Source organism: Genypterus blacodes, unplaced genomic scaffold, assembly GCF_046128005.1.
Source record: "Genypterus blacodes isolate CSIRO-AG114 ecotype Tasmania unplaced genomic scaffold, CSIRO-AGI_Gbla_v1 ptg000054l_1, whole genome shotgun sequence".
NCBI classification, from domain to species: Eukaryota; Metazoa; Chordata; class Actinopteri; order Ophidiiformes; family Ophidiidae; genus Genypterus; species Genypterus blacodes.
Window position 1 is genome coordinate 1,168,198 of NW_027466866.1, and position 26,112 is coordinate 1,194,309.

Consider the following 26,112-nt stretch of genomic DNA (forward strand, 5'->3'; position numbering starts at 1 on the left):
TGACAGATCTGTGACCAGTTAATTTAGGTTGGTGTCTGAGTCTTTAATACCTTTGTGGCCAAACAATGTAGCTGATGGATGAACAGAAACTCCTTGGTGTGCATTCTGGTAATGAGATGCTTTGATATGAGAAAATCCTGAATAGCAATTTAACTGTGATACATAAATAGACATTAAACTTTTGTCATTTGAAGCTTTTTTGTGGTCATTATTTATCTGAAATAACTTCTCAATATGCCTTTTTTTTTTTAAACCAATACATTTGTCAGATGCAGAATAAACCAGAAAAATATGACGTCCGTCGATGTCTGGATGAATGCTGAGCCAGCACTGCTCTGCCTGGTCCATGTCCCATCTGAGACCAGGCCAAGGGAAAGCAAACAGTCCGGCCCCACATAAATAGGAGGAATTCTGTTTTCAGAAGTGATGAAGAGGGAGGATTAGGACATCTGAAGCAGCAGTGACAAATGGGCCTTTTGTGTTCTTTGGCCTGTGCGTCAGCGATCACTCCACTGCAGAGGACACGGAAGATGTCGGACACACTTTAAGCTGACGGGACAATTTGGCCACTTTGCCGGTTGGACAGAGGAGTGAGGGGACATGCTGTTCAGGAATCGTTTCAAGCTATACGGCCTGTGAGAGTAATGCAGATATCTGAACGAAGACATCGTTCAGCAATTTGTAGTTCAGCTAACTATCCAAAACATCCTGTAAGGGTTTCATCTTTTCTAGTAAAATTATGTTCTATCCTTACAAACCCTTTACAAATGTTATATGACTTTGACACCTCTTTAAGAATACGGAATATAGTGTCAAAGTGGATCCAGGAATTTTTGAAAATGAATTGTAAACATTGCAGAAACAGGACATTTTTCCATACTTTTGTCAGGTTCTTCAAACGGACTGCGGGGGTGCATCTAACCTAGAAAAGATAATCAGGAATATTTGTCACAGACTATTTACAGGTGTAATCTGCTCTGGTTTCTGGACAAATAACTACTGTCTTCTGCCAAATAAGACAAAAGACCTCTTATTATGATAGTAATTCTTCTTTCATCCCCACCCTCTCCCACTATTAAAGAACACGTGTTTGAATCAGGTTAATATTCCTGGATTCAGTCTCCTGCATGGGACCATGGAAGTATTGGATCGATTATCATTCACTTATATTACTGGAACAAACTAATCCGGTCCCAGCTTGGGGCCACATTGGTAACAGAGAGCTTTTGGGGGGGCGGCAGAGGGTAAAGGGTAGAAGAGTTGCCAGTTTGCCTCCAGGGCCCTTGAGCAAGGCACCGAACCCCCAACCTGCTCCACGGGCGCTGGCTGCCCTGGTGCCCCCTCCAGTGCATATGTGTGTGTGTGGGAAGGGGCACAAACTTTCAGATGTGTGTGATTAGTGTAGGAAACAGTGTGAAACATTGTGTGAAGCATGTTTGTATAAACTGCATGAAATGTAAATGCATGTAGTTGAATTTGAAATTTTCCAACCTGCTGGGATAAAATAAAGGGTCTTCTTCTTCCTCTTCTTCTTTTCAGCCTTGGCAGAGGTATGCAATCATGACAGCCCCTCTAATTTGGACTTTGGCTGACTTTATGCATGAATATAGATACAGTATTATAATCATGTCTCAAACATTTCTGTAGTAGTACTTATTGTGATGACTTTTGCCATTTAGTTCACTGTAAATATGAAGTCAATACAAGCGGATCTTACATATTTAGGTGTAAATAAGAGCTCATGATTGGACATCAAACAGCGTATCATTAGCTTTGGGATGACATTGATGATGATTCCCGGATGAGTAGGTGTTGCTACTCACCTTACGTCGTCCTTGTGTCATTTCCTGCCGTCACACATCCAGTTCAGGCCAGTTCACCGCTCCGCCGCCACTCACTTTGCCCCGCGAGCTGTCAACACACTCCCGCTCCTCCGCTCCGTCACCGACACGTCCCCTCGAAACCAACGGATTTTCCCCCCCTTTTCAGCGACGTTTCCCTTCAGATAACAGCTGCCCAGGCTTCACCATGACTCGGAGGTGATCTTCAGAGTATCCCGGTGGTTCTGGGTGAGTGTTTTGATTCACAAATGTCTCCTCAAGAGTCGCTGCTCTCATCACCCATGTGTCAGCCGCTAACTAGCCGGGGCTACGAGCTAAACGGGTAACTTCAGCTAGGTGCAGCCGTCCTGCTGGTGTGGGGAATCGAGCCGCGGTTGTAGCGGGGATGTGGTTTGACTCCCTGGGTGTCTGAAAGCGAAAGGAAGACGGGCAGCGGTTCGCACATGTCGGCATGTCGGCAAACTGCTCTCAGAATAACGGCTAACAATGAAGCGTCGCTAACGTTAGCTAGCTACTCGGCTAGTAGTAACATTATAAAGCGAGTAATGTGACGTAAGTTGACAGGCGTCCCTGTTTGAGAGCTGTACAATGCAACCCCTCTGACTTAATTGTTGTTATTTTGCCTTGATTGAATGCTTTCTGATAGATTGCATGTCAGTGGTAAATGTGCAGTAGGTAGCACTCTGATTAGTGTGTCAACATTGCACAGACGGCTTTAGTTGTAGGGATTATTGAAGCACACACACATTGCACACTGATCTAGTGGATCTACTACTAGACTAGAGCATCTACCAGTCCGAGGCCCTGCAGGTACAGTACGTTGCATTTAAGAGTAGGATGGAGGCTGCAGACTGTGTACCGGTGTCAGCATGAAGCTCCATTGACTGGCTCTGTAGAAAATGATACACACTGCCATGACACCAAATAGCACTAAAAGCATGAATCAGCACACATCCGAATAAAGTGTGACTAGTCTATTCTTCCTCATTCTTACCTCCCACACCAGTATACGTTTGTATCCTGCTCCTTTGCTCCAATAACTTGTGACCCAGTATTAGTGTCACCGCTTTTAAACACTCAGCAGTATTTCACAAGACTTCGGTGTTTCTGTCTGTTAATGAAACCAATGAGCTACAAACTATGCTTTCTCTTTTGGATTGTGTGTTTTAAGGTGGCAAAGGCTGAGAATAAACAAAGCGACTCGGGAAGCGGCACCAGTACCCCCGACTCCTGCACTGTCAGGGCCGGTGCCAAGTCAACCCCGCTGTTCTTCGTCAGTCTGAGGAGTTGGGAGTACTGGTGCTGCTTCAGGAGCCATAGTCAATAATATAAGATGTGTCTCTGCCATTTTTCTCTACATAATGTGTGTACACAAGGACAAACCATTTCATTATAGATGTACAAGAATTGATTTTTGGAATTTGAGAAACTTTGTTTTTATTAGAAACAGTATTTTTACCCCTTTTTTTTCTCTCTCTTAGTGATTTCAGAAATATGAGCACACTGCATGGGCGCCTGGGCTGTGTGTTTCTCCCTTAGGTTGCTGCTGTGAGGCCAAGGAGATAATTAGTTTGTGTGACTTTTAATGAGAACTTGACCTTTCAGTTAAAAGCACAGAATGATATCCACTCAGTCGTGCTTTCTTCTTTCTGGCGCAGGATTGAAATGAAAGAAACCCTCTTATTATACCGTAGGTTTAAGATGTAATATGGGCATAGATCTGAAGGTTCTCCCTATTAATCTCACCCAGAGAATACACCAGACTGGGAAGTAGAAACCTCTGCTTGAATTAGATCTCTCTGGATTTAACGGATAGCTGTGTGATTTGACCAGGTGGTGGGATTCAGCCCTGATGGTTCACAAACCTCACCTGAGCTTCAGTTGTCAAAGTCTGTTACAGAGACTAAAGACTTGCTTTCACACCGTATCTGCAGATATGAAGGCCGATATCGCAACAAAATCCCTTACTCATCATGACTTTCAACGTTTGTTAAGAGACTTGGTAATGTATTAAAAGTAACCAACAACAAGCATAAGACTGTTGAATAATCATTGATAAGTGCTCCTGTTGGTTGGAAGTCTTGACAGATTTGCCAGCCTGAATGCTTGCAGCCTTTGATTATTGTTTAGTTTTTGAACGTAGCTTAAAGGGTTTTTGGTTATCCACTTTCCCTCAGATGGGTTAGACTGTCTCTATCATGCAGGAGAAACACACTGTATAATTACAGTATGAAAGATCAATATAGCACTTAGTGTGAGTTACATAAGGACTTTGATCATTTGACTTGGGTAAGCCACTGAGAGCATTTTTCTTTTTTAATAAAAGACGCCCTTGTTGTGATCAGCGAGTGAGTCAGATTTACCTCTTTGAGGGTGAAGTGTAACTTGGAGTGGGAGGAAGTGAAACACCAGGGCTAAAGTCACACTGTCTTTGTGACCTTTTGAACGTTGATACTGCTCAGACTGTCGATTTGGAAGCAGTTCAGTCTCGGTGTAATAAGCGAGGCACAGGTGTTCCACGAGCCTTTGAGCCAGTGCCTGAAGACTTTTCACAGTTTAGCTCGAAGACAGCAGTAGTATGTTGGAAGGCCGGGATGTGTTGATTCAGAGTTTAAGTGAAAAATATCCTGACAAGTAAAAGTCTCTGTTTCTCAGCTTTAGAGCAGCAACAGAACGACATTTCTACTGGTCTGTCTGGTTACAGAGCAGTGGTTTGCCTTCAACCACACAACCGAAACCGCCTGCATCAATTACTCTATGATTTAGTGCTTTGAATTTAAATAGAACAAACTGACATTTGAAGCAATAACACACCTCTAGACACTCACTATACAATCAACTGTTTTATATTTAATTGATAACATTTTGTCTAGGTAATTCTAAGGCTTTGCATGCTTGCGTTGCATTGCTCGCTTGTCTCTGTATAGTTTATTCGTAATGAACCTCTGCACAGCCTGAGGCTCTGAGACAGGAACGTCTAGAATGATTATGAGTTCTGTGGCAGAACTAGTTTCAAGTGACTGGCCTGAAAAACTCTCTTTTGTTTTTAATATTTCTAATTGTGTGGATGATGACAGCCATCAGAATCTACTAAACCCACGCCGAGGTGGTTTAGTGCCATGAAGCAGCTTGGTTTTAATCTCTTGGGCAGTGGTATGACACAACTCCTGTTAATCCACAAGCATGTGGTCGGATTTAAAACTTCAATTACTGTATTTGATCTTGGGGATTCTTGTTTTTTCTCCAGCGTTTTCCTTCCAGGTTTTTCTCGGCACGTTGCCCACAGTTGGGATGTCTCTATCCATTGTGACATCTGTGTCCTTGTAGAGCCCCTAAGCCCCCAACTCCACTGCAGGATCTCACCAATGTTGACCATTCTTTCTCACCGGGTGGCTAATTGCCTATAATGCCTCGTTATCCGGATTGGGTTGATATCTAACGCCTGCACGTGCCCAAAGTTGTGTATAATCTCATAGACTTGGATTCGGGTTGTTGTCAGTTACCCGGTTTGTGTGGCTGCATCATGTTTCACTTTGCTCCAAGCGAGTGTGAAGTTCACATGAAAGACACTTGGGTCATGTAGGTCTTTGCCCTTTGCAGCCCTGTTAAGCCTGGGCTTTGGAAGCTTGCCGAGACCTTTTGCCATCAGAAAACATCACATCAATGACTAAACGTGTTGTGTGAGCTGTTCAGTATACTGTATGTAGTTGTGCAAGAGAAAATAAAACAGTTACGTCTGGTTTCTCTAGGCTGTTTAGGGAATTGTTTGGGGACAGTGGGGACCTTTTTAAAAGCTGCCTGAGGAAGAGGTTGTTCCCGGGCTGTTCAGCCAAGAGAGGAAGGGCAAGTGGTCATAGATTTGTTTGATTGGCTATAATACCCCCTGAGTAGGAGAGGAAGTGATAAAGAAAGCACAATGAGTGGAGAGCACGATGACAACAAAACACTTTTCCTCCAAATACTTCCATGAATTATGGACCTCTGTCCGTAGGTCATGGCTCATTGTTCACCTTTTCCTATTTGTTTGCGTGTCGAAGAACAGGACAGAAAGACAAATGTCTTTTCGTAGCTGTCATTTTTCCAACTTTTTGTTTTGTTTATGTCCACGTTCTTTTGAACGCAAGCAAAATTTACTTTTACCACCATGACCATTTATTAGATGATCTTTTGAGGCACTGGCTTCTCCACAACTCTGAAATGCAGAATATGTCTTTGTTGTGAATGTCCTTTAGCTTACAAAAGTACATGAGAAATAGAATTAAGTAAATTTATTGCCCAATATAGAATGAAAAGGGATGAAGAATTAGAGAGTGCTGAATAGAAAACTAGATCTGTACATCACTATAGATCTATCTCTATATACTGTCTCCACTAATGTGCTATTGTCTGTATTAATCATACAGCCAGATCAGATTTGGGGTTTGATTTCGTCATCTTTCGGATATGTCAGTAGCACAGGTAATAGATTGACCACTTAAATAGCGCTCACTGTCCACCTTGCTTTCAACCAGAGTTTCTCGTCTGACGGCGACTTGCGTCCAGTGTTTTCCTGGAGATTGTTGTTTCTGAGTCTGTGGTTTGAGCTGAGGTCAACAGCTGCAGCAGCTGTTTTTTTTTCCCCTTCTCCTGACACAGAATAGCCAGTGTGAGACACAATAGCCGACTAATCAAATGACAGACAACAATGTGGGTTTAGACTGTGATGGAGGAGTCTATAAATATTTCTGAGGTCATGCCGACTCCCAGAGGCCTCAAACGGGGTCTTCTGTGTCCCGACAACCATATTGGCTTTTCGTGTCATCTTCATAATCAGGACAGGTTAACATTTCACTTTTATCCCTCGTCAATTTATCTTTATTTAACTTTCTATGAGAGGTGTTCAGTTGCCAAAGAGACTGGCAGAGCCTTATCAACCACAAGCAAAAACATATGATAATAATCGTTTGTTTACACATTTTGATTCTAATCTCACAAAAGGCCCTCATGCTTTGTTAAAGCATCAGCATTTAGAGATTAGAAAGGGTACAATGAACAAATAAGAATACACCGGCAGCTGTTCCTTGTGCTTAAGAAGAATGGCGAAGTGAACAGGGCATCCACCCTCTCCTGTTTATTATCCTGCTTTGCCTTCCAGGTTTTCATTAAAATCCTGTCAGGCGGTTTCAAGACCATGGTGGACAATCTGTGAAGCATTGTTATGCAAGTGACTGCTCTTTTTTTTTCTTTCTTGCTTATTGACTACAGTGTCCAGCTAGAAAGGGTTGGAATTTGGAATATCAGTGCTGTTACCCTTTATTCCCCTCTTAAATCAATCCACTGACAGAAAACACAAAAATGTCAATGTTTGATGGGCCAACAACGTATCAACGGTGACTTTGCAGCACTTCCCCTAGCTGTTTAATGTTGTTCACCGTTGTTGACTGATGAATAATAGATGAATGAAGTGAAATGTGAACTTTGGTATTAAGAGTATTTTTATTGAAGACAGTATCAGATGACGTAACAATGAGCGTGCTGTTATACATTTAATGTGAAACTTAACTCTAACCCACAGTGACAGAGTGCTGACACCTTGCGCTTTGGTTTACTGCATATGAATGGTTCAGATTTGATTGCACAGATGTAATAAAAAGATTAAAAAAACATCCACATCGCAGTACCATGGGCACTCAACGTTACATTGCATCATTGACATCTGGATGGGAGGAAAAAGCCAACAGACTGTAGAGGAAGCAGCTGACGATTGCTTTTTATAATGAATAAGTCAGAGAATTTAAGTCCTAATAGTTTTATAGAAAATAAATGTAGAGGTCCAGAATAGGAAGCGGTCATTCTCCGTTGCAGGGGGAAAAATACGTCATTTATTGTTGTATATTAAACGGCATCATAAAAGATTACAGTAACCTCTGTTACTTTGATGAGCCGGTATCAGCTGATAATCACCAATCCATTTGTCAGGCTCGACTTTGAGCGATAGCGTAATTTCATTTTAGCTTTAAGATTTTTTTTTAGCACACAATATTTTACACATTAACCATAGTATGCAGTTTTCCTATGTGAAAAGTTACTGATTCCTCTGTAGTTACCGTCGTCTCCACCATGGCTGTTAACTTTGTGATTTTGTGAGTAGACTGAAAGCTTTTGCCTTATGCTGCCTGTGCTTCTTCTTCTTTCTTTCCAGGGTTCCAGGTTGGGGTGGTGAGAGAGCAAGCTAATTGTGGGGAGGAAGACCGCCTGGGACATTGTGTCCCTGGCTCTTAAGGTGGGTGCAATTTTTGTTTGTCTACAATTGTTATTTGAATGAAGATCAGATCTAGTTGTGAGTAAATCATGCCGAGCTCCATGTTATTGCAAAGTGTTTGCCAACTTCTTGCAATTACACACACACACACACGCACACACACGCACAAATGCACAGAATAGCATGTTCAAGCAAGTTACCAACCTGCGACATATCTTGTTTTCATTCAGTGGATCAAAACACGATCCCCACCCTTGTATGAGACTTACTTGTCTGTGTTCCCCAGTTAATACTTAACTTTGGCATTTGAACACCAAGGAGTATAATGTGTGGCTAGTGAGCAACAAACTTTCAACTTTAACCTCTTGCTCCCTTGGAGTCTATAATTATGGAAAGCCCTCTGTTATCTGATCCTTAAATAACAGACTGAGTCAGATTGTCTGGTTTGTCTGTCTGACCCACCAGACCAGGACAGTTTTCTTATAAAGGTCTGTATGCATAATGTACAGCATTTCCGAGAATGGAGAGGTTTCTTGTCACACAGTGCCTAGCAGTATTCAGACGGCAGCTATTGTAAAATACTAGGAAGGGCTTGGCCCCAAGCAAAATATTCTGCTGTATGCCAGGGAATCAGTCCAGCCGGGTGCAGCGGACAGATAAGATCAGAGGGCTGTGACACAGGATGAGGGGCTGCTGGGATGTGGTGGCAGTACCAGGGCGGCCCTGTGGGAGAGGTGACCATACACAGCTCATAGTTTGCATCGGCACATGTATGGCACATGTAAGGAAACTCAAGCTGAGTTACAAAGATATATCCTGGTGTATAATGTGTCCATGCATTCTAGAGGTGTGTATATTCCATTACCAGTGTACATAATTGCAGTAGGACTTGTCGAGTGTTGTACAAACTCTTGGCTCTGGTGTGACTGAATGTGTGTGTGTGTGCTCACATGTTCGGTTGCTGAAGGTAGTGTTGCTCTGGCTCTCAGCCAAAGATGGAATCTAATCCCGGATGTGCACAGAGATGCCAAAATGTGCTGTATTTTGTCAACGATGAAGTGTTGAGCATCTGACAAATTTAACAGACAAATGTCATCGATATTTCCACGGGCCGCGTCACTTCTCTGACCCAGGTGCACCTCTCCGTCACTGTCAGTGCAGAATTCACCAGCACGCTCACACAATCTGCCTTCCTTGGCAGCTGGTTAGTCTTAGGGGACAGCTGAGAGGAGGAGAGAGGGGACATGCTTGATATTAGGTAACACACGCATCTGATGACTCAGTTGTTTCTGTGTGTATGCCCGTGTACACACATTGAGGAGATACTGTAATCTCAGGTGTTCTGAGGTCAAGCTGCTGTCCGAAAATTGCTGCGCTTGCTTGTGGCTGGAGAGCCGTGCTGTGCCAACCGAATGGATGACTGAGCTCTGGATAGCTGTCTCTGCATGCTATATCTACAGCAATACTTTCTCTGGTTCTTATCTGTTTTACCTGAGACAAATTTGCGCAAAACAAAGTTGTGGATATTTTCAAAGCAGTTAAATCAACAAGACTGACAAATATAAACATTTAGATTTTTGAAATGAGACATTTGAACAGGATGTCTGTTTCAGAGAACCTTCAAGATGATTTGGGAACTACAGATCTTCTGTTCCTGGGTGGTCTCTTATCACATTTTTTTGCATCCTATCCCCAGGAAGCATTTTGTGATCCTGCCTGAAGTATCTCTTGGGTGTAGAGCTATGTGGATGCTTGTGGTGGACTGTGTGGCTGTCACACAGTTTTCTTGTCTTTTTCTTTCTACCTTTGTGCCTTTCCTGACATTCTGTCTCTTGCATTTGCAGTGACTGGACAGAGCTTTGCAAACTGTTCTGCAGCATGGAGAAGGAAGACCTGAAGGTCCTCAACAAGGGGGAAGAGGATGAAATGGTATACTTCATCTTATTCCTACCCTTGAGAGATTGTCCTTGTGCCTGCGCTGTTGTTTATTTCGTATATATTCCTCAATTATTGAATTATTATTATTGCATTCCATTGGCTTCTGTGCCTGTAGTCTGTACAATGTCAGTGAAGATGAATGTGACCTGAACTAATCTAATCTTCCCCCGCCATACAGGAGTTGCAGGGCTACCGTGTGTGCCGTTGGCGGCTGGCCCTGGTGGGCTTCGGGGTGCTGTGTACAGGGGGCTTCCTCCTCCTGCTGCTCTACTGGATGCCAGAGTGGTGTGTCAAATCCACCTGCACCCGCACCACAGCCCGTGATGCCGAAGTGGTGTTGCTGCGCTCCACGGTGAGCAGTAACCCGAGCTCAACCTTTTTTAGAACACCAACTATTAAATAGCCAATATGCATTTTCACAAACTATTATCAGGGAGATCTATAGCAGGTTAACCAGACAAAAGTTCACCTGATGGACATCTTCTTTTAAGGCTCAGGGTACAAACTGCAAAATCTGTTTGCCCTTATACATGTGCAAAATGTAATCATTTAGATGACTCACCATCCACTTTGTCTAGTGGAACAAAACATTTGCATGTTTGAGATGTGTGAACACACTGAATGGGAAGGGCTGCTCTGTTTCAATAAACACTCAGGTAACCAAACTAACTTGAAGTGTTGTCAGACGCTGCTTGGGGCTATGGATATATGCAAAAGCTCGGGGAAGAAATTGGAACGCGGATGCACACGGAGACATTTGTGTGCATGTGTCTATTTCCCTGTGTGTTGTATTGCAGAAGTGTCGTTTATAAATGTTGCCTGATAATTGTAAAAGGAAAATGTTAAAACTAAAACATTTAGCCATTGCCTATTCTTTAAAGGACTAATTTAGAAGGCATTTGATTGAGGAAGGAGATAAGGTAATGTTTGGCTTGGTTGGAAAATGATTCCAGTCAAGCACTAGATGCTACTTCCTGACACATAAGGACCAGTTGATGCACTGGCCTTTTAATCTTTTAATAAAATAACACTTTGTATTCAAGCACTACACTTACAAACTCTTAATTTAGCAGCTCCTGTCCAGTTGTTATTTCTTATGAAGAGATTTCAGCCAGTTAAACTGTTGCAGATGGTATCAGAACACTCTCTAGTGGCCTATAGCACAGCTTGGTCTCTACTGTGCCTAAGTGAGATGTGAAGCCCTTGCACAAGCCCGTGTGATATAAGCTTATCGGGAGGTCACACACAGGTTTTTACCCAATTTGAGTATGAAATATTCGACTCGTACAAGAATTTGTTTTCCTTCTTCCACTAGGACGAGTTTCGGCGCTGGTTCCTTGCTAAGGTACGAGTGATGCTGGCACCGGGTAGCAACCCCTTCCACAGCCTGGAAACCCAGACCACCTCCCCCTCCTCCCCTTCCTCCTCCTCATGCCCCTTCCACAGCCCCCTCTCCCCCCCGTCTCTGGCCAACGGACACACACCGCACCCCTCGGACAGCAGCCCCGATCAAGAGCTCATCATGAGATATGCCGACTACCAGCCCACACAGGTCAGCAAGACACCTAGACATGCGTCATCAGCAGTGCTTATGGATAATACACACTTACACACTGTACCTGTCCCCTTGAACCTCCCCCCCCCCCCTCCTCTTCTCTCTTCAGATTCGCTATTTTACCCTCCACAGCACAAAGTATTTCTGGAATGACGAACTGCAGAACTTTGAAGTTTTAAAGTAAGTATTGTTTGATTAGTAAACTGGTGGTGCACAAGTTTTTACAGCTCAGTTAGTCACTCAATCACTGAAAGCTGTGCATATAAAAAGTGAAATTGAGCGTGGGTTTTATCAGATGGCATGTGTAACAAATGGCAGCAATGATTGCAGGATTTGTTTACGACTATATAACTGAAGGAAATCAAAGTGAGCGTTTGCTTTGTCAGCTGGAGTGATGGATCTCTTCTTTCCCCCCACAGTGGACTGGAGGATCTGCAGGTCAGCTGCTCCACCCTACATATGGAGCACAGTGCAGGCCTGACCAGGAACCAGCAGGAGTACAGGTAACGTCTCTGTCTGAAGGATGACTTTGGGTGTGTGACATGGGGCAGTTTGCCTCACGTTCTTGTCGTCTTCCCTTCTCAGGAGACTGTTCTTTGGCGTGAATGAAATTGCAGTGAAAGTGCCTTCTGTTTTCAAGCTGCTTATCAAAGAGGTAGGCTCCAGTTTGACACAGCACAGTTGGCCCCAGATGAAACAGACTGACTGAGCCTGACCCACGGGGACCCTGTGGGCTTGATGTCTCACCTCTCTGATGTGTCCCTGATTGTGCCTCCTCCTGCAGGTCCTCAACCCTTTCTACATCTTCCAGTTGTTCAGTGTGATCCTGTGGAGTGCCGACGAGTATTACTACTATGCTATGGCCATTGTCTTCATGTCAGTCATATCCATAGCTACCTCTCTGTACACCATCAAAAAGGTGAGCTATGGGAAAGGCCGAGACACTTGCATACTGTGTATAATTTACAACCCTGACCCTTTCTCCACTGCCAACTACATTACATTACGGTCATTTAGCAGACGCTTTTATCCAAAGCGACTTACAATAAGTGTGTTCAACAAAGGTAGATAAAAGAACTTCAGGTCACAAGAAATCAAGGAACCTTGAACTACATCAAGGTTCATCTGTGCACAAGTCATAAGCACTGTGCAAAAAAGTGGATTAATGTTTGTCAGAAGTTTGTATGTTCTTCACGACCTTGTGTTCCTGTGTCCTTTAGCAATACATCATGCTTCACGACATGGTGGCAGCTCACAGTATTGTCCGAGTGTCCGTATGCCGATCCAACAACGGTTCGTCTTTGCCTTCATTTCCTCCGTTATGTTTCGGTCTGTTTCACTTCTTGCAGTTTTGCCTTTGTGTAGTGTCTCTTGCGGCATGACTCGCACTGACTGTAGACATTTTTCCGCCTCTGTGCTGGTCCAGACCCAGTTGCATACCATAGTCACCCCACTGCTTTGGCTGTCCTCCAGGTGGCTGCTGTGATGGGACACTGCAGTGTTAGCGAGAGAGAGTGGAGGGTTGGATGAGAGAGGGACTTTGTGCGTTAGGCAGTGGGTTCTGGTTCAGTGCTTGTCCTTGTATGTGTCTTCGCATACCTTTTTTTTTTTTTTTTGCTTTGGCGACACATTAACTATGAGCAGCCTTATACGTGTGTGTTTATATATCCATTTGCTACGAAGTCCCATACTTGTGATGCCTCAGCTCTCCCCCTGCTGCCTAGTCTCTATGGGTAATAAGAGATCTGCTGAATAAGACTCCAATGCCTGCTTTTTCCTCCCTCCCTCCCTCCACAACGCCCCATACCATCTGCTATACTTCTCACACTTCTCACGCTTCTCTTTGCACTCGCTCACTTGTCAGTTTCTCATTTGTGTACAAGTGTCAGCATTCTACTCGTCTATGTTTAATGCTCATTTTTGTCTTCCCCTACACTTTCATTGCACCTCACTCCCGACAGAAATCGAAGAAGTTCTGTCCACTGATTTGGTGCCTGGTGACGTAATGATCATCCCCAGCAATGGGACCATCATGCCGTGTGACGCAGTGCTGGTCAGCGGCACGTGCATCGTCAATGAAAGCATGCTCACAGGTTAGAGATGAAGTCTGATGAAAAGCTTTAGATGTTAGAATCTGCAAAACAAGGCAAACCTTCCCTCCACAACCAAAATGTACAGCATGTTCCTGATAGTTTCCTGCACAAACAAACTAAAACCACGGTGCACCTGGACATATTTTTACCCTATTCTCGGCTCAATCAGGTGAAAGTGTTCCAGTAACGAAGACCAACCTCCCAAACCCATCACCAGGGGCAAGGGACGAGGACGATGGTGCCTACGATACAGAAGAGCACAAGAGACACACACTCTTCTGTGGCACTCACGTCATCCAGACTCGCTTCTACACTGGGGAACTTGTGAAGGCTGTTGTGGTCTGTACAGGTAGGTGTGCCTGTTTAGTGGCGTACATGCATAATTGTGGGTCAGTTTGATTATGGGCTTTTGAATCATTTTCAAATAAATGTCTCCCCTTTCTCATCCAGGTTTCAGCACAGCCAAAGGGCAGCTGGTGCGCTCCATCCTTTACCCCAAACCCACCGACTTTAAGCTGTACCGTGATGCCTATCTCTTCCTGCTGTGTCTGGTAGCCGTGGCTGGAATCGGCTTCGTCTACTCAATCGTTCTGAGTGTCATGAATGAGGTAATCCAACGCCACAGTGTAGTGACAGGACTCAAAATAGTGTTTCTGAGGGAAAATATTGACAAGTGTGCCCAGGAAGAATGGCAGGCAGAAGAGAAGCAATTAACAAATGCCAAAGTGCAAGGTTTGCTCAAAATGTATTCTATCCACTTGCCCCAGGTGGAAGTTAAGACCATCATCATCGAGTCCCTGGACATCATCACTATCACTGTGCCACCAGCGCTGCCAGCCGCCCTGACAGCTGGCATCGTGTATGCCCAGAGGCGTCTCAAGAGTGCAGGCATTTTCTGCATCAGCCCACAGAGGATCAATATCTGTGGGCAGATAAATCTGGTGTGCTTTGATAAGGTGGGTACTAGGGGAGTGACTGCTGTGTTTTACTGGTCAAGTTCAACATCCGTTTGCCCTTAGGGATAAGCTGATGATGATTTATACTAAGCTTAAAACAGAGTACACACGTAAATAATATAATACATACAAAGAAAATAAAAGCTATAACACTGATAATGAAAAAAATGCAATAATAGCAAGAGGTTGGACAAGTTATAGCACCATCTCATAGTGTGTAACATGGGGATTAAATTGAGATTTCTGTCTGTTTTAAGATGTATTAGAGGTGGTGCTCAGGCTTTGTAAAAAGATACATTGTTATTGATATTGCTGTAAAATTGCTATTCTGTTCTCTACTACTTTCTATGTTTAGACTGGAACTCTAACAGAAGATGGATTAGACCTGTGGGGAGTCCAAAGAGTAGAGAATGGCCGGTAAGATGCTAAAATAGCAAATATGGAAGAACACCATTTTGCTGGTCGGCATCACAGATGCAACACTTTTTTTTCACAGTTTTCTGTCTGACTGAAATGTACGTCTTTCTTCCTGCACCTCTCTATATCTCCCACCTCTCTAGTTTCCACCTGTCAGAAGAAAATGCCTATAAGGAGAGTCTTGTCAAGTCCCAGTTTGTGGCTTGCATGGCCACCTGCCACTCACTTACCAAAATAGAGGGCCAGCTGTCTGGAGACCCTCTGGACCTCAAAATGTTTGAAGCTACAGGCTGGGTGAGTTATTGCATATCTATCCCAATGCCACAACGTGAAACCAGGCACTATAGAACAAAAGTTAGACAGCCGACCACTCTTAAACTTGAAGAAATGCTTAAATAGGGGTGATTAATTAGAGTCCTCTGTGTCCAGGGCAAAAGTGAAGCGCCTTCCCCACAATGCAATACAGTTGACCAAGATTTTAATATGTCATGTACTCAGTCGTTTGTTTACTTGTTAGATTCTTCCTAACCTTTGTTTATCTTTTGTGTGCCAATACATTCAAATGGCCTCCTTCCAAATAGCTCTTGGATCCTCAACCTTAAAAAAATGGACATTTGACTCCTCAGCCCCAACACAGCAACTCAGTTGACCACAGGGAACCAGACTTTTACTCTTTAGCCAATTTAGTTTGATATAGCGACCCCTGTTGGCAGCTCCTTTTTTGTGTTAAATTTCCGTCTCATTTAGGTGAATGACAATCGTGCCATTGCCTGGATGTGCTTTTTATATAAATTAAATAAACAAACTTTTAACACTTTTAATTTATGTATTGTGTCCAAATGTTTGCCTGATTGGTGAAGATGACACTGAGGCCCAGATCTCGCATTTGGAGAATATTCTGTCAGTCGGTCCTTTGTCATTTTTCTCATCCCATTCTTTTGTCTGTCCAGATCCTGGAAGAGGCCACTGAGGAGGAGACATCTCTCCACAACCGTATCATGCCCACTGTGGTTAAACCCCCTAAGCAACTGTTGCCCCCTGAGCCTGCAATATCACCAGAACAGGACATGGTATGTACAATGTTCTAAAAGGGCCATACAACCTGGTCCATTCATGTTCATAAGTGAAAGAGTATAGAGCATTTAATTATAGCCAAATCTACACAAAGCAATGTTACAGTTAGAAAACATTATTCAGTCAGTTGGGTTATTTAATGTAGTCACTTACTCATTCCTCTCTGCTCTTGTCTCATTTTAGGAACTCTATGAACTGTCGGTAAGTGACCTGCTTCTTTTTTGAACATCTCATCAACTTCTTCAGAAGCTTTCTTCAAATAACTCAGCAACTGTAGAGTTGATTATGCATTAACATAAACCTGCAGCCCTCTGTTCTGTGTTTATTTAGTCAGCATATGAGATAGGTATTGTACGGCAGTTCCCATTTTCTTCGGCACTCCAGCGAATGAGTGTGGTTGCTCGTCTGCTGGGGGAAAAACGGATGGATGCCTACATGAAGGGAGCACCAGAGGTGGTGGCTAGTCTCTGCAAGAAAGAGACAGGTGAGCTGTCAAGTTAACCACTATGGTGACCAGCACCGGATAATTCTTTATCTTAGCCCACCTCTGGTGTTAATGGAAGATAATAGTTATAATACGCGTTGTTTGACTGTATTTGTAATTCTTACATTCTCTCTCTCTCCTTCTTTCTAACTAACACACTTGCAGTACCAGAAAATTTTGCAGAGGTTTTGGAGGACTTCACCAAACAGGGTTTCCGGGTCATTGCTCTGGCCCGCCGCCGCCTTGAATCCAAACTCACCTGGCACAAAGTCCAAAACATTAGCAGGTAATGTGCATGCATCATTTATATATCGCCTGTTGTTGCTTCTTTAAATGTACTTTGTAGCCGCGCTTAAGCCCTGGGGATGGCAGTATTGGCTTGTCCATTCCGCAGCTAGTCCAAAAAGGCTCTCAAGAAAACTGATACCTCAGCTGCTTCACTTCTACTTGCTTGTTTTTACAGGCTTTCTGAATGCCTAAAATATAATATTAGTCACTCTCAAGACTTGTATTTTAAGGAATTGCACACTAGTGCTCCATGAAGTTTTTAATTAAACCTGTGTTTCAAGCCCACAAGGGCTCTTTGTTTCAGCACAAAGGAAATTAAGTGGTGCAGGTGTTCCTGTCTTATTTTAAGACTGTCAGAACTCATCAAGTCGTAATTAAACAGACTGAACAGCTGTACTTTTTTGTCTAACAAAGGGCCATTGAAGGCTTGGAATAGTACTGGAACCTATGACTTGTTTGTGGTTTAGATGCCATTTTTGGAGCACTCAAGCAAAGATGCATGTTTTTGTGTGTGTGTGTGTGTTTGGATCTAGGGATCACATAGAAGTAAACATGGAGTTCCTGGGTCTGATCATCATGCAGAACAAGCTGAAGGCTGAAACACCAGGGGTGCTGCAGGACCTCCGCCAGGCAAACATTCGTACTGTCATGGTTACTGGTGAGAACACACACAGTCATTATCATTCCTATAATAGTCAGAATAGTCATCAGGAGAGATTACACATGTCTGGGCCACGCATTGGACAATATTCTAAGCTTTGATCGATATGCTTGTAATTATAAAAGTAGGTTTGAGAGGGAGAGTGGATGAAAAAGGGAGCAAAGCAACATGAAACTAAATGTTTAAAAGAAACTTACAACTCGAAAGAAGTAACAACTTAAAATAATCGAAGTCTTGTGATTTTTCATGATGGCTGATAGTTTGAGTAAAAAATGTAAAAAATTCAGTGTGGGAAACGGACATTCCCCCTTCTCTGAAACAACCGTTATCAAGATACAAGTCCCTTCTGTATACAGGCGACAACATGCTGACAGCCATCTCAGTGGCCAGGGACTGTGGGATGATCCCACCCCAGGACACGGTCATCATCGCTGATGCTCTACCTCCCCATGATGGTCACTCTGCCAAAATCTCCTGGAGATACGCTGACAAGCCCAGCAAGACGTCACGGCTGGAGGTGAGGTGATTCAACCATGTCAGCTTACACTAAGTGATGTTTTATTGATAGATATTAGGTAATTAGCAGTAGTCATCATATCTGTAAGTTAATGGATGAGATCAGCTCCTGAATAGAGAGAATCATTAGAAACGTGCAGGTTTGGACTGTTGTCAAAAAACTGTCTGTATTGATTTGGCTCTAATCCACACTAATGCTCTGATACACACAGCACATTGACATCAACTTGGACGATGTGGGTCATGATGACGGGCCTGAGACTCGGGAGATGTACCACTTTGCTATGAGCGGCAAGTCCTTTGCTGTCATCGATGAGCACTTCCCTGACATGCTTCAAAAGGTATGAGAGGTTTTGTTTTTTTCCCAAAATGGACATCACAATAGCCCTGTCACATTTAATGAGTGTTTTCTGTCTGTCTTACAGCTGGTGCTGCATGGGACTGTGTTTGCAAGAATGGCCCCAAACCAGAAGACCCAACTCATTGAAGCACTGCAGGACGTAGAGTGAGTGAGCGCTAATGTCAACAGCATGAACCTTTTACCAATGATAAAGTCTGTTAAGTCAGGATTGTATCAGCAGTAGTGTCAGCCTACACCCACAACAAACAATGATGAGAACGAGCCTGTAAGTTTTTGCTTTAACCATGTGGGAACTTTGTAATTACTGCTCTTCATCATTTGCACACAGCTACTTTGTGGGGATGTGTGGAGACGGAGCGAACGACTGTGGGGTACGTAGAGCCACTTGATGTGTACTGCATATCTTGGTGCAACAATAAGATGATGTGAAGCCAGTTTGCTCATAAGCCATCTCTTTGCTACTCAGGCTCTGAAACGGGCTCACGGCGGCATCTCTCTGTCTGAGCTGGAGGCCTCTGTCGCCTCCCCCTTTACCTCAAAGACCCCCAATATCTCTTGCGTGCCCAGCCTCATCAGGTTCCTTTCCTCATTCGTTTGTATTTATAAATCAATGGAAGGAATAAATGAAATGACAAAGTGATGGAGTATGCGTGACAGTTTGGCCTTGTGCTCTACAGGGAGGGACGTGCTGCTCTCATCACCTCCTTCTGTGTGTTCAAGTTCATGGCCCTCTACAGCATCATCCAGTACATCAGCGTCACTCTCCTCTACTCTGTACGTATCCCCTGCATGCAAGACTCCATTAATGAGACACACTGAATAGCCTCGTCATTCAAGCTGGCTCTAACACCCGCCTCGCCTGTTTTTTTATTAATAGATCCTTAGTAACCTTGGCGACTTCCAGTTCCTCTTCATCGACATTGCCATCATCCTTATCATCGTCTTCACCAGTAAGTAAAAGAGGACTCTGGAGGATGACGTGATATGGAAACATTGGGAAAGCCTGATTGCCTAACTGTCCTCCTAACCTCCGACCATTGTTGTCTCTCCTGCTTCTGCTCTTCTTCAGTGAGTCTGAACCCAGCCTGGAAGGAGCTGGTGTCACGTCGCCCCCCACCAGGTCTGATCTCGGGGCCTCTACTGTTCTCTGTGATGACCCAAATCCTCATCTGCTTTGGCTTCCAGATCTTTACATTCCTTTGGGTTAAACAGCAGCCCTGGTACGAGCCCTGGACGCCGCTCTCCAAGTAAGTGCCTGCCGCGATAAGCAATGTCATTTAGTTACACACTTGTTTCTGATTGTCTAATTTGTCCATACACTATACTATCTGCCCTTGCCCAGTGCCTGCAACATGTCGTTGCACGTAAACATCTCTGACCTCAACTCCACCGAGCTGGATGACCACAACATCCAAAACTATGAGAACACCAGCCTCTTCTACGTCTCCTCCTTCCAGTATCTCATCGTTGCCATCGTCTTCTCAAAGGGCAAACCTTTTAGGCAGCCCAGCTACAAGAACTGTAAGTGTCTGTCCGGCAAACCTCACAGTAAAGATCTGATGGCCAGGAGCAGATGCTTGCTTAGCGTTCGATGCAGTTAACGGCTCTTGTTTGTGTGTGTGTGTGTGTGTGTGTGTGTGTGTGTGTGTGTGTGTGTGTTTTGTGTATATTTTCTTTCCAGGGCCCTTCATGGTGTCTGCCTTTAGCTTGTATGTATTTCTGCTGTTCATCCTGTTCTACCCTGTTGAAGCCATTGATGAATTTCTAGAGGTAAGGCAACATCAGAACTCAATACTCTATGTGAACTAGATATTAGTTTAATATTTTTATGAAAGGACAAACGGTGAAACTAGACAAACTATAACGGCGGTTTACGCTTGAATGTGTCTCTCTCTCTCTCCATCCAGATTGTGTGTATCCCAGTTGATTGGAGGCTTAAACTCATACTCATCACGTTGGCCAACGCTGCCTTGTCTGTTTTGGTGGAGGTAAGACACACAAACACACGTCGACAGATCGCCTTTGTCTCGCGTTGAGTGTTTCTCTCCACCCTCATGCAGTGTGCTCATCTGTGTCTCATTAAGCCGGACAGCTGGATCAAGCTTGTGTTGTGAGAATCATGTACTTCGGCCAAATTCCTCTCCGTAAAGAGGCAGAATAGGAGTTTTTCACTGAAATCTTTTTTGTTGACCCATCTAAACGCATCACACATTTGCATTGATTTGTACTTGTGAACAGATGGATGAGATGTTGTTTTTCACAAATTCATCCATTGCTGTTCAACCCACTGACAGCAGGGAGTTTGCACCGTCTCTCCACAGAATCGTGACGCCTTTGTCTAACTATTAGACTGCTCTATCGCATACACGCAGTACTTAGCACAAACTTCAGATGGCACTATTTCCCACAACAGCAAACTTTTTCACCTCTCCGTTGAAATTAAATGGATGAAAAAACACAGACACACACACAATACACCTTCTAATTAGGGACATTTGACCGTTTAATAACCTTTACGTTTTTTCCAGTGACGCCATGATGACATCGTTGTTGTTATAATATTATTATTGTCAGATCATTTCCCTTATGCCAGACAGTAGTAGGGACACTTATGTATAACTAATATTATTATTGATTATATGAAATTATTGATGTTAATGTGTGTTTATTTGTGTTCAGTTTAATGTGAAATTATTTTAGTATCATTGTGTGTAGATTGATAGATAAAACTTGATTATAATGAACTGCCTTATTAACAATGGCTGCTTCCCATGTAGCCAGTGTCTTGGAGTGGTTCATGCAGACGACACCTAAATGTAACCCAGCCGTCACTAATGATGTTAATCGCACCTTCTTCCTGCTATAAATCAAAAATGTCCCCTCAGTCGATGATCAACTCACACACTAATGGAAGAATCTATTCGCAGAAACCCTGATCTTTGGTATCTGTGCACAAAACCACCAGCAGTTTTGTGAAATCAAGTTAGCCTCACTGTCATTCTTTGCTTCCTGCCCACTTCGCTATTCCGTAGACCTTCATCCTTGACATCGTCTTATGGAAGCTTGTGTTCAGCCGAGACAAACATGGCAGCATTGGCGTCACACCTACCGCCCCTACACCACAGGTTGGGAAAATCTGACACCTCTTCTTAAGCCTTTTGATTTTCCTTCTTTTGTGGTGTTCCCTCTCTCCATTCCACCTTGCTTTCTCGCATGCGCCAGACGTCCGTCTCATTCTGATCTTTCTTCATATGTCACCCGGATGGGGGCACACTCTTCGGGGCTTCATAAGTTATTCTTTCTTCTATACTGCCTTTGAACGAAGTGCTGTGGTTGGTAACGTTCTTTTCCATAGGGTTCACTACAGTTAGAGCTACTGATGGCCACCGTTGTGATGTTGATCACCAAAATGGTCTTCATTTAGAATTTTAAAATCAAACACTCAGCTGTCATGCATTTTTATTTGCCAGGGAGGAAAGGAAAGAAAATCTGTCAAATTTCAGTAGACGAAAGGTTTTCAGTTAAATACTTAAGAAAGCGCACATCACTTTGTGTAAAGTACAGCCCTTGCACAAATGTACAGTGTATCGTAAAACTTCATCATGTGCATTAATGCTTTCAAATCTAAAAAATTATTTAATTAATTTCATAATTTTCACACAAGCCTCTTTGCTTCAACGGGCTCAGTTTGTGCCAGATAGAAATGTAAAGTGTGTGAAGTGTGTCTAATGGCAAATGCATAGAAAGGACCTGGGTGACAAAAACGTTATCAACATGAATCAGTTGAAATTCCACTCTTTTGGCCAATTATTACTTGTTTTTCCCTTTTTTACATGTGATATTTCTTTATTTCAAATGTCTAAGCCTTGGATATCTGTGACTGCTTTCCTCTGGATGCGTGGTCGCTTGCCACTTCATCGCTCTTCTTCCAATCAAACATCAACTGCACCTCCACTTTTCACTCACTCGCTTCCACTCTACTCTATGCTGCACGTGTCTCTTTGTATCTCCATGACCCTGACCCTCAGTAGTTCCAATCAAGTGCAGTATGTTAACGTACTCCAAGCCGTTCAGCCTTAGACGGCTTTCCCCTTCAGTGCAACTGGAAATGGAATTTGTGAAAATGTTTGCAATGGAATCCATTATTTGTTTGTTCATCTTTGACTCCATGATCATCATGTTCACTTGGTAAGCGATCACCAACCCCATCAAACTGTTAACATGCTAAATTTTGTTTGAAATGACTTGCATGCCCACTTGTAGCAATTGGCCATTGTAAAGCAAGATGTGCCTGCTGAAGCACAAAGTAGTCGTGCATGCCACAGTCTAATTTGCCTTAAGTGTTTTAGGGAACCTGTATATACGTAGCAAGTGAAGGCACCGCTTCTTGTCACCTTCCATTCCTCCCCACCCTCCCTTTTTCTGCTCATGTTCTCATATGTGTGTGTCACCATGGTATTTCTAGGGGGGTATTGACCTGCAGGGCTCCAACAAGTTCCTTTCCTGTCCTTGCTGCCCACACAAAACACCCCAGGCTCGCTACATGCATCTGGCCCAGGAGCTCAGCGTTGACCCCGACTGGCCGCCCAAGCCCACCACCACCACCGAAGCCAAGCCCCTCCCAGAAAACGGCTCCAACTTTCAAATCATGATCTCCTAGCAATCCTACATTGCCGCAGCCAGCATTTTAATAGAGACTCTCACACTCCTACGCCATCTATGAGCTATTGTTTAATATGTCACACTGTTCCAATGTCATGGCAGGTTTAGCTGCTACACAACACTTGGTGTTATACCTGTTAAGATATATGAGGTGTCAAGTTTTTATCATTATATAAGAAATGAATTTATGATGGATTGTGGGGCGAACACATCACCGGGTGCAAACATGGCCTGGAATTGGAAGAAGGTAGGAGGATTGTGTGACAACGAGAGTCTAGAATGGGTTAATGTATACAGCAAAAAAGAAAGATTCCATATTAAGACAGAGATTAAAACGTTTTTTTTTCTTCCAGCAGAATTACAGATGGGTTTGAAGGTGGATAAAGTCACTCCAGGTAAACGCGTCCAATCTTATGTCCGAGTGCCCACACAGCCCTCAACCACCTCACTCTACTTCACCCTCAACTGTCCCATGCTAACCGGTATGGAGAGGGTTGGATCGCTGCTGTATTCATTGCTGTTTTGAATAAGCAAACGTAGTTTTGCCACTCTGGTATTATAATATTAAAGTGTAATTTCAATGAGGTAACACAGCAACCTGTCGATCACAACTAGGCAATCTTACCAATCGACTCCAGGCATTAATGCGGCTATTGTGCAAATATTGGGTTTTAACACTGTTCTAACTATCTGTTGCTCTTTTCCTCAGTCTTGGCCGTTGTTTTTCAGACCCACACATAACTTATGGAACAGTCTCTCAGAGATGTAGGGAATTGTTGATGACCTCAAAGTAGGCATGGCAGGTTTAGGGACAAAAGAGAAGAATTGATTTCTCACAAGAGAGTTATATTAGAACTTTCATTAATCAACCAGGAGTTTGTCAAAAGTATGAAATTATGATATATTGGGCAAAGAATATGGAAAAGGAGATGGAGGCTGACACCCACCTACACACACACACACAATCACAGCTCTGTACTCATCTGCGTGGTGACCATAGGCTGGGACCTGTGGCGGGCGTTTCATTGAGTGTTTGTCTCTGCCTGATGCACATTTTTTAACAAGCTAAGACTTAGCTTAGAAACTTTTTACCGAAGAAACTTATTTAGGAAAAAAATAGATGTTTAAAAAAGAAAAAAGGAAATCCATTTTTGCACCAATGAGCCATGTCCTATCAGCATTTAATGAGAGCTTAAGCACTACAAATTCAACATTACTAAAGAAATACTGTACTTTGAAAGGAAAGTGATTCAAGAGGCAGCATGCCACTATCTGACTGCATAGAACAGACACGCATGCAAATCAAAGCATCTTACTGTACATCTGAAAGCTTTTCTTTATCATTTTTATATTTCAACATCCTGTGGTCCTCGTCTGTATAATGCATTTCTTCCTGTGGAAGACCGACAGTGTGATAGCAAACTAAGTCTAGACATTGTGAGTGGTATCAGCTGTAGGCACACACTGCATAATATGGACGCTAACAGTATTCTTTTGTGTTATGCACGGGCAACCTGCATAGACGAGAGAAGGTTTAAGGGCTATATTTTGTGTTCAGCAACACAACTAGCTCACATTTTCATCATAACAGAAAACATTGTGTCATAAGGTATTCATTTCAAACCTGTTGCCTGTTTCAAAGTCTTTGCAGACTGGATATCACAATGACAATATCAAGCAGGAGACTTGGCAGGTAGTGTTTAGATTCAAGTGTGAAGTGAAGGTCGGGGGTAGGAACAAACTTTTGCTTCACTTGGTTGCTTTGTCGTTGTCATTTGTAATCGTAAACCAAAAACATTGTAGTAACGGCACAATCTGTTATTTGCCAGTCAGTGTAACGCACAGGACTGTCATTACAAAAACACATTTGGTGTATTGATTTGATTATTAATGTTTAGTGATCATTTAGCAATCATATGCAATTGTCTGTCGGATTACAAATACAGTTGAGAAGAGAGAAAAGAGAGATTAGACAAACCTCAAATGTGACATTACACTTTATATTTCATTAAGATGACTTATCGATGATGTTTTGTATTGGGATTTTGTCAACAGTCAAAAGTATCAGAGCAGAGCTGAGAAAGTATTCTGGCTAATACTGAAGGTAGCTCACATGGACAGTCTTGTGCCAAATCGCAGTACTGATATTCCGACATTTTCCAGTTAAGTCTTGCTTGTGTGACCAAGCAGGATTTCATGGTTTTGCTTCTCATTCGTCAAAAGCATTTCTTTCTTTTTTTTTCTCTCTCTCTCTCCTTTGCTTAAGGTTTCATTTTTGTCGAGATTCCTGCTGGAGCTAAAGTTGAATGTTGTGTGAAGAACAAACACAGCAGTTTGCAATATTGTTGTCGTTGATTTTGGACAAAGATTAACAATTTAGATTTCCAAAGACATTTTATCATAAGCATAGTCGTTATTTTTTTGTGGTGGGGGGAGAGGAGAGAGGGGGAGGGGAAGGGAGGGGTCGCCCATTCAGTTATATGAAAACCTCCCGACTTGTGATCTGACGAAGTAATATAATAGATTATAATTGATAATAATATTAGATGTTGGATTCTATCTGTATATTTGTAGTGTACACTTCCAGGATGTGTGTATAAAAATGGCATTAGAGAAAGATTTAGGAAATGTCTTCTTTTTTTTTTTAATTATCAAAGGGCTGGTGTGTCTTTTTCTACTATTTTGGTACTGTGTCACAATTGGTTGTCTTGTCAACTTTTGTTTGTTCTTTCTGGGTTTGTTTGTACATTCTCTCCTTTTTTTTGGAATAAGTTGGTTCTTCCTGATTTGGGCAATTATTTAAAAATCTAAAGCGTTTATTGTAATCAGGGCACTTGGATCTATGGTTGTTTTATCTTGGTTCAGCAAAATGCAGCAAATACCTCCTTTCTGTCTACTGCTACTCAAACTATCATTTTTGAGTGGAAAGGTGATTTCTTTTTCTTTTTGTGATTCCTCTGCCTCCCAAAAACCGGTTCAGATTCATTTTGGGTTTTTTTTTTCCTCATCGCTGTGCATCAAACCA

At 42.9% G+C, this 26,112-nt stretch overlaps 1 protein-coding gene across 2 annotated transcripts; it reads left to right on the forward strand.

The window, feature by feature from the left end:
- The first annotated feature begins 1,849 nt into the window (after positions 1 to 1,849).
- Positions 1,850 to 26,031, forward strand: atp13a3 (ATPase 13A3). Of its 2 annotated transcripts, XM_076151206.1 has the most exons (34): positions 1,850 to 2,069; positions 8,023 to 8,103; positions 9,927 to 10,011; positions 10,199 to 10,372; positions 11,336 to 11,572; positions 11,685 to 11,755; positions 11,995 to 12,078; positions 12,161 to 12,230; positions 12,360 to 12,494; positions 12,796 to 12,868; positions 13,537 to 13,668; positions 13,838 to 14,017; positions 14,119 to 14,276; positions 14,436 to 14,624; positions 14,980 to 15,041; positions 15,185 to 15,335; positions 15,992 to 16,111; positions 16,299 to 16,316; positions 16,446 to 16,599; positions 16,765 to 16,885; positions 17,421 to 17,545; positions 17,905 to 18,065; positions 18,277 to 18,405; positions 18,490 to 18,569; positions 18,754 to 18,796; positions 18,892 to 19,001; positions 19,103 to 19,199; positions 19,303 to 19,375; positions 19,495 to 19,672; positions 19,768 to 19,946; positions 20,107 to 20,195; positions 20,333 to 20,413; positions 21,458 to 21,550; positions 22,891 to 26,031. In XM_076151206.1, the coding sequence occupies exons 3-34, from the start codon at positions 9,961 to 9,963 to the stop codon at positions 23,083 to 23,085; spliced, it is 3,813 nt and encodes a 1,270-aa protein (XP_076007321.1). In that variant the 5' UTR covers positions 1,850 to 2,069; positions 8,023 to 8,103; positions 9,927 to 9,960; the 3' UTR covers positions 23,086 to 26,031. The 2 variants fall into 2 exon arrangements, with proteins under 2 accessions (XP_076007321.1, XP_076007323.1); XM_076151208.1 differs by lacking the exon at positions 21,458 to 21,550.
- Positions 26,032 to 26,112: the final 81 nt, after the last annotated feature.

Coding starts and splice junctions, on each gene's coding strand:
- atp13a3 (XM_076151206.1), top strand. CDS start 9,961: ATGGAGAAGGAAGACCTGAAGGTCCTCAACAAGGGGGAAGAGGATGAA. Junction 18,570..18,753: donor GAAGCACTGCAGGACGTAGA/GTGAGTGAGCGC, acceptor ATTTGCACACAG/CTACTTTGTGGGGATGTGTG. Junction 19,002..19,102: donor TGCGTGCCCAGCCTCATCAG/GTTCCTTTCCTC, acceptor TGTGCTCTACAG/GGAGGGACGTGCTGCTCTCA.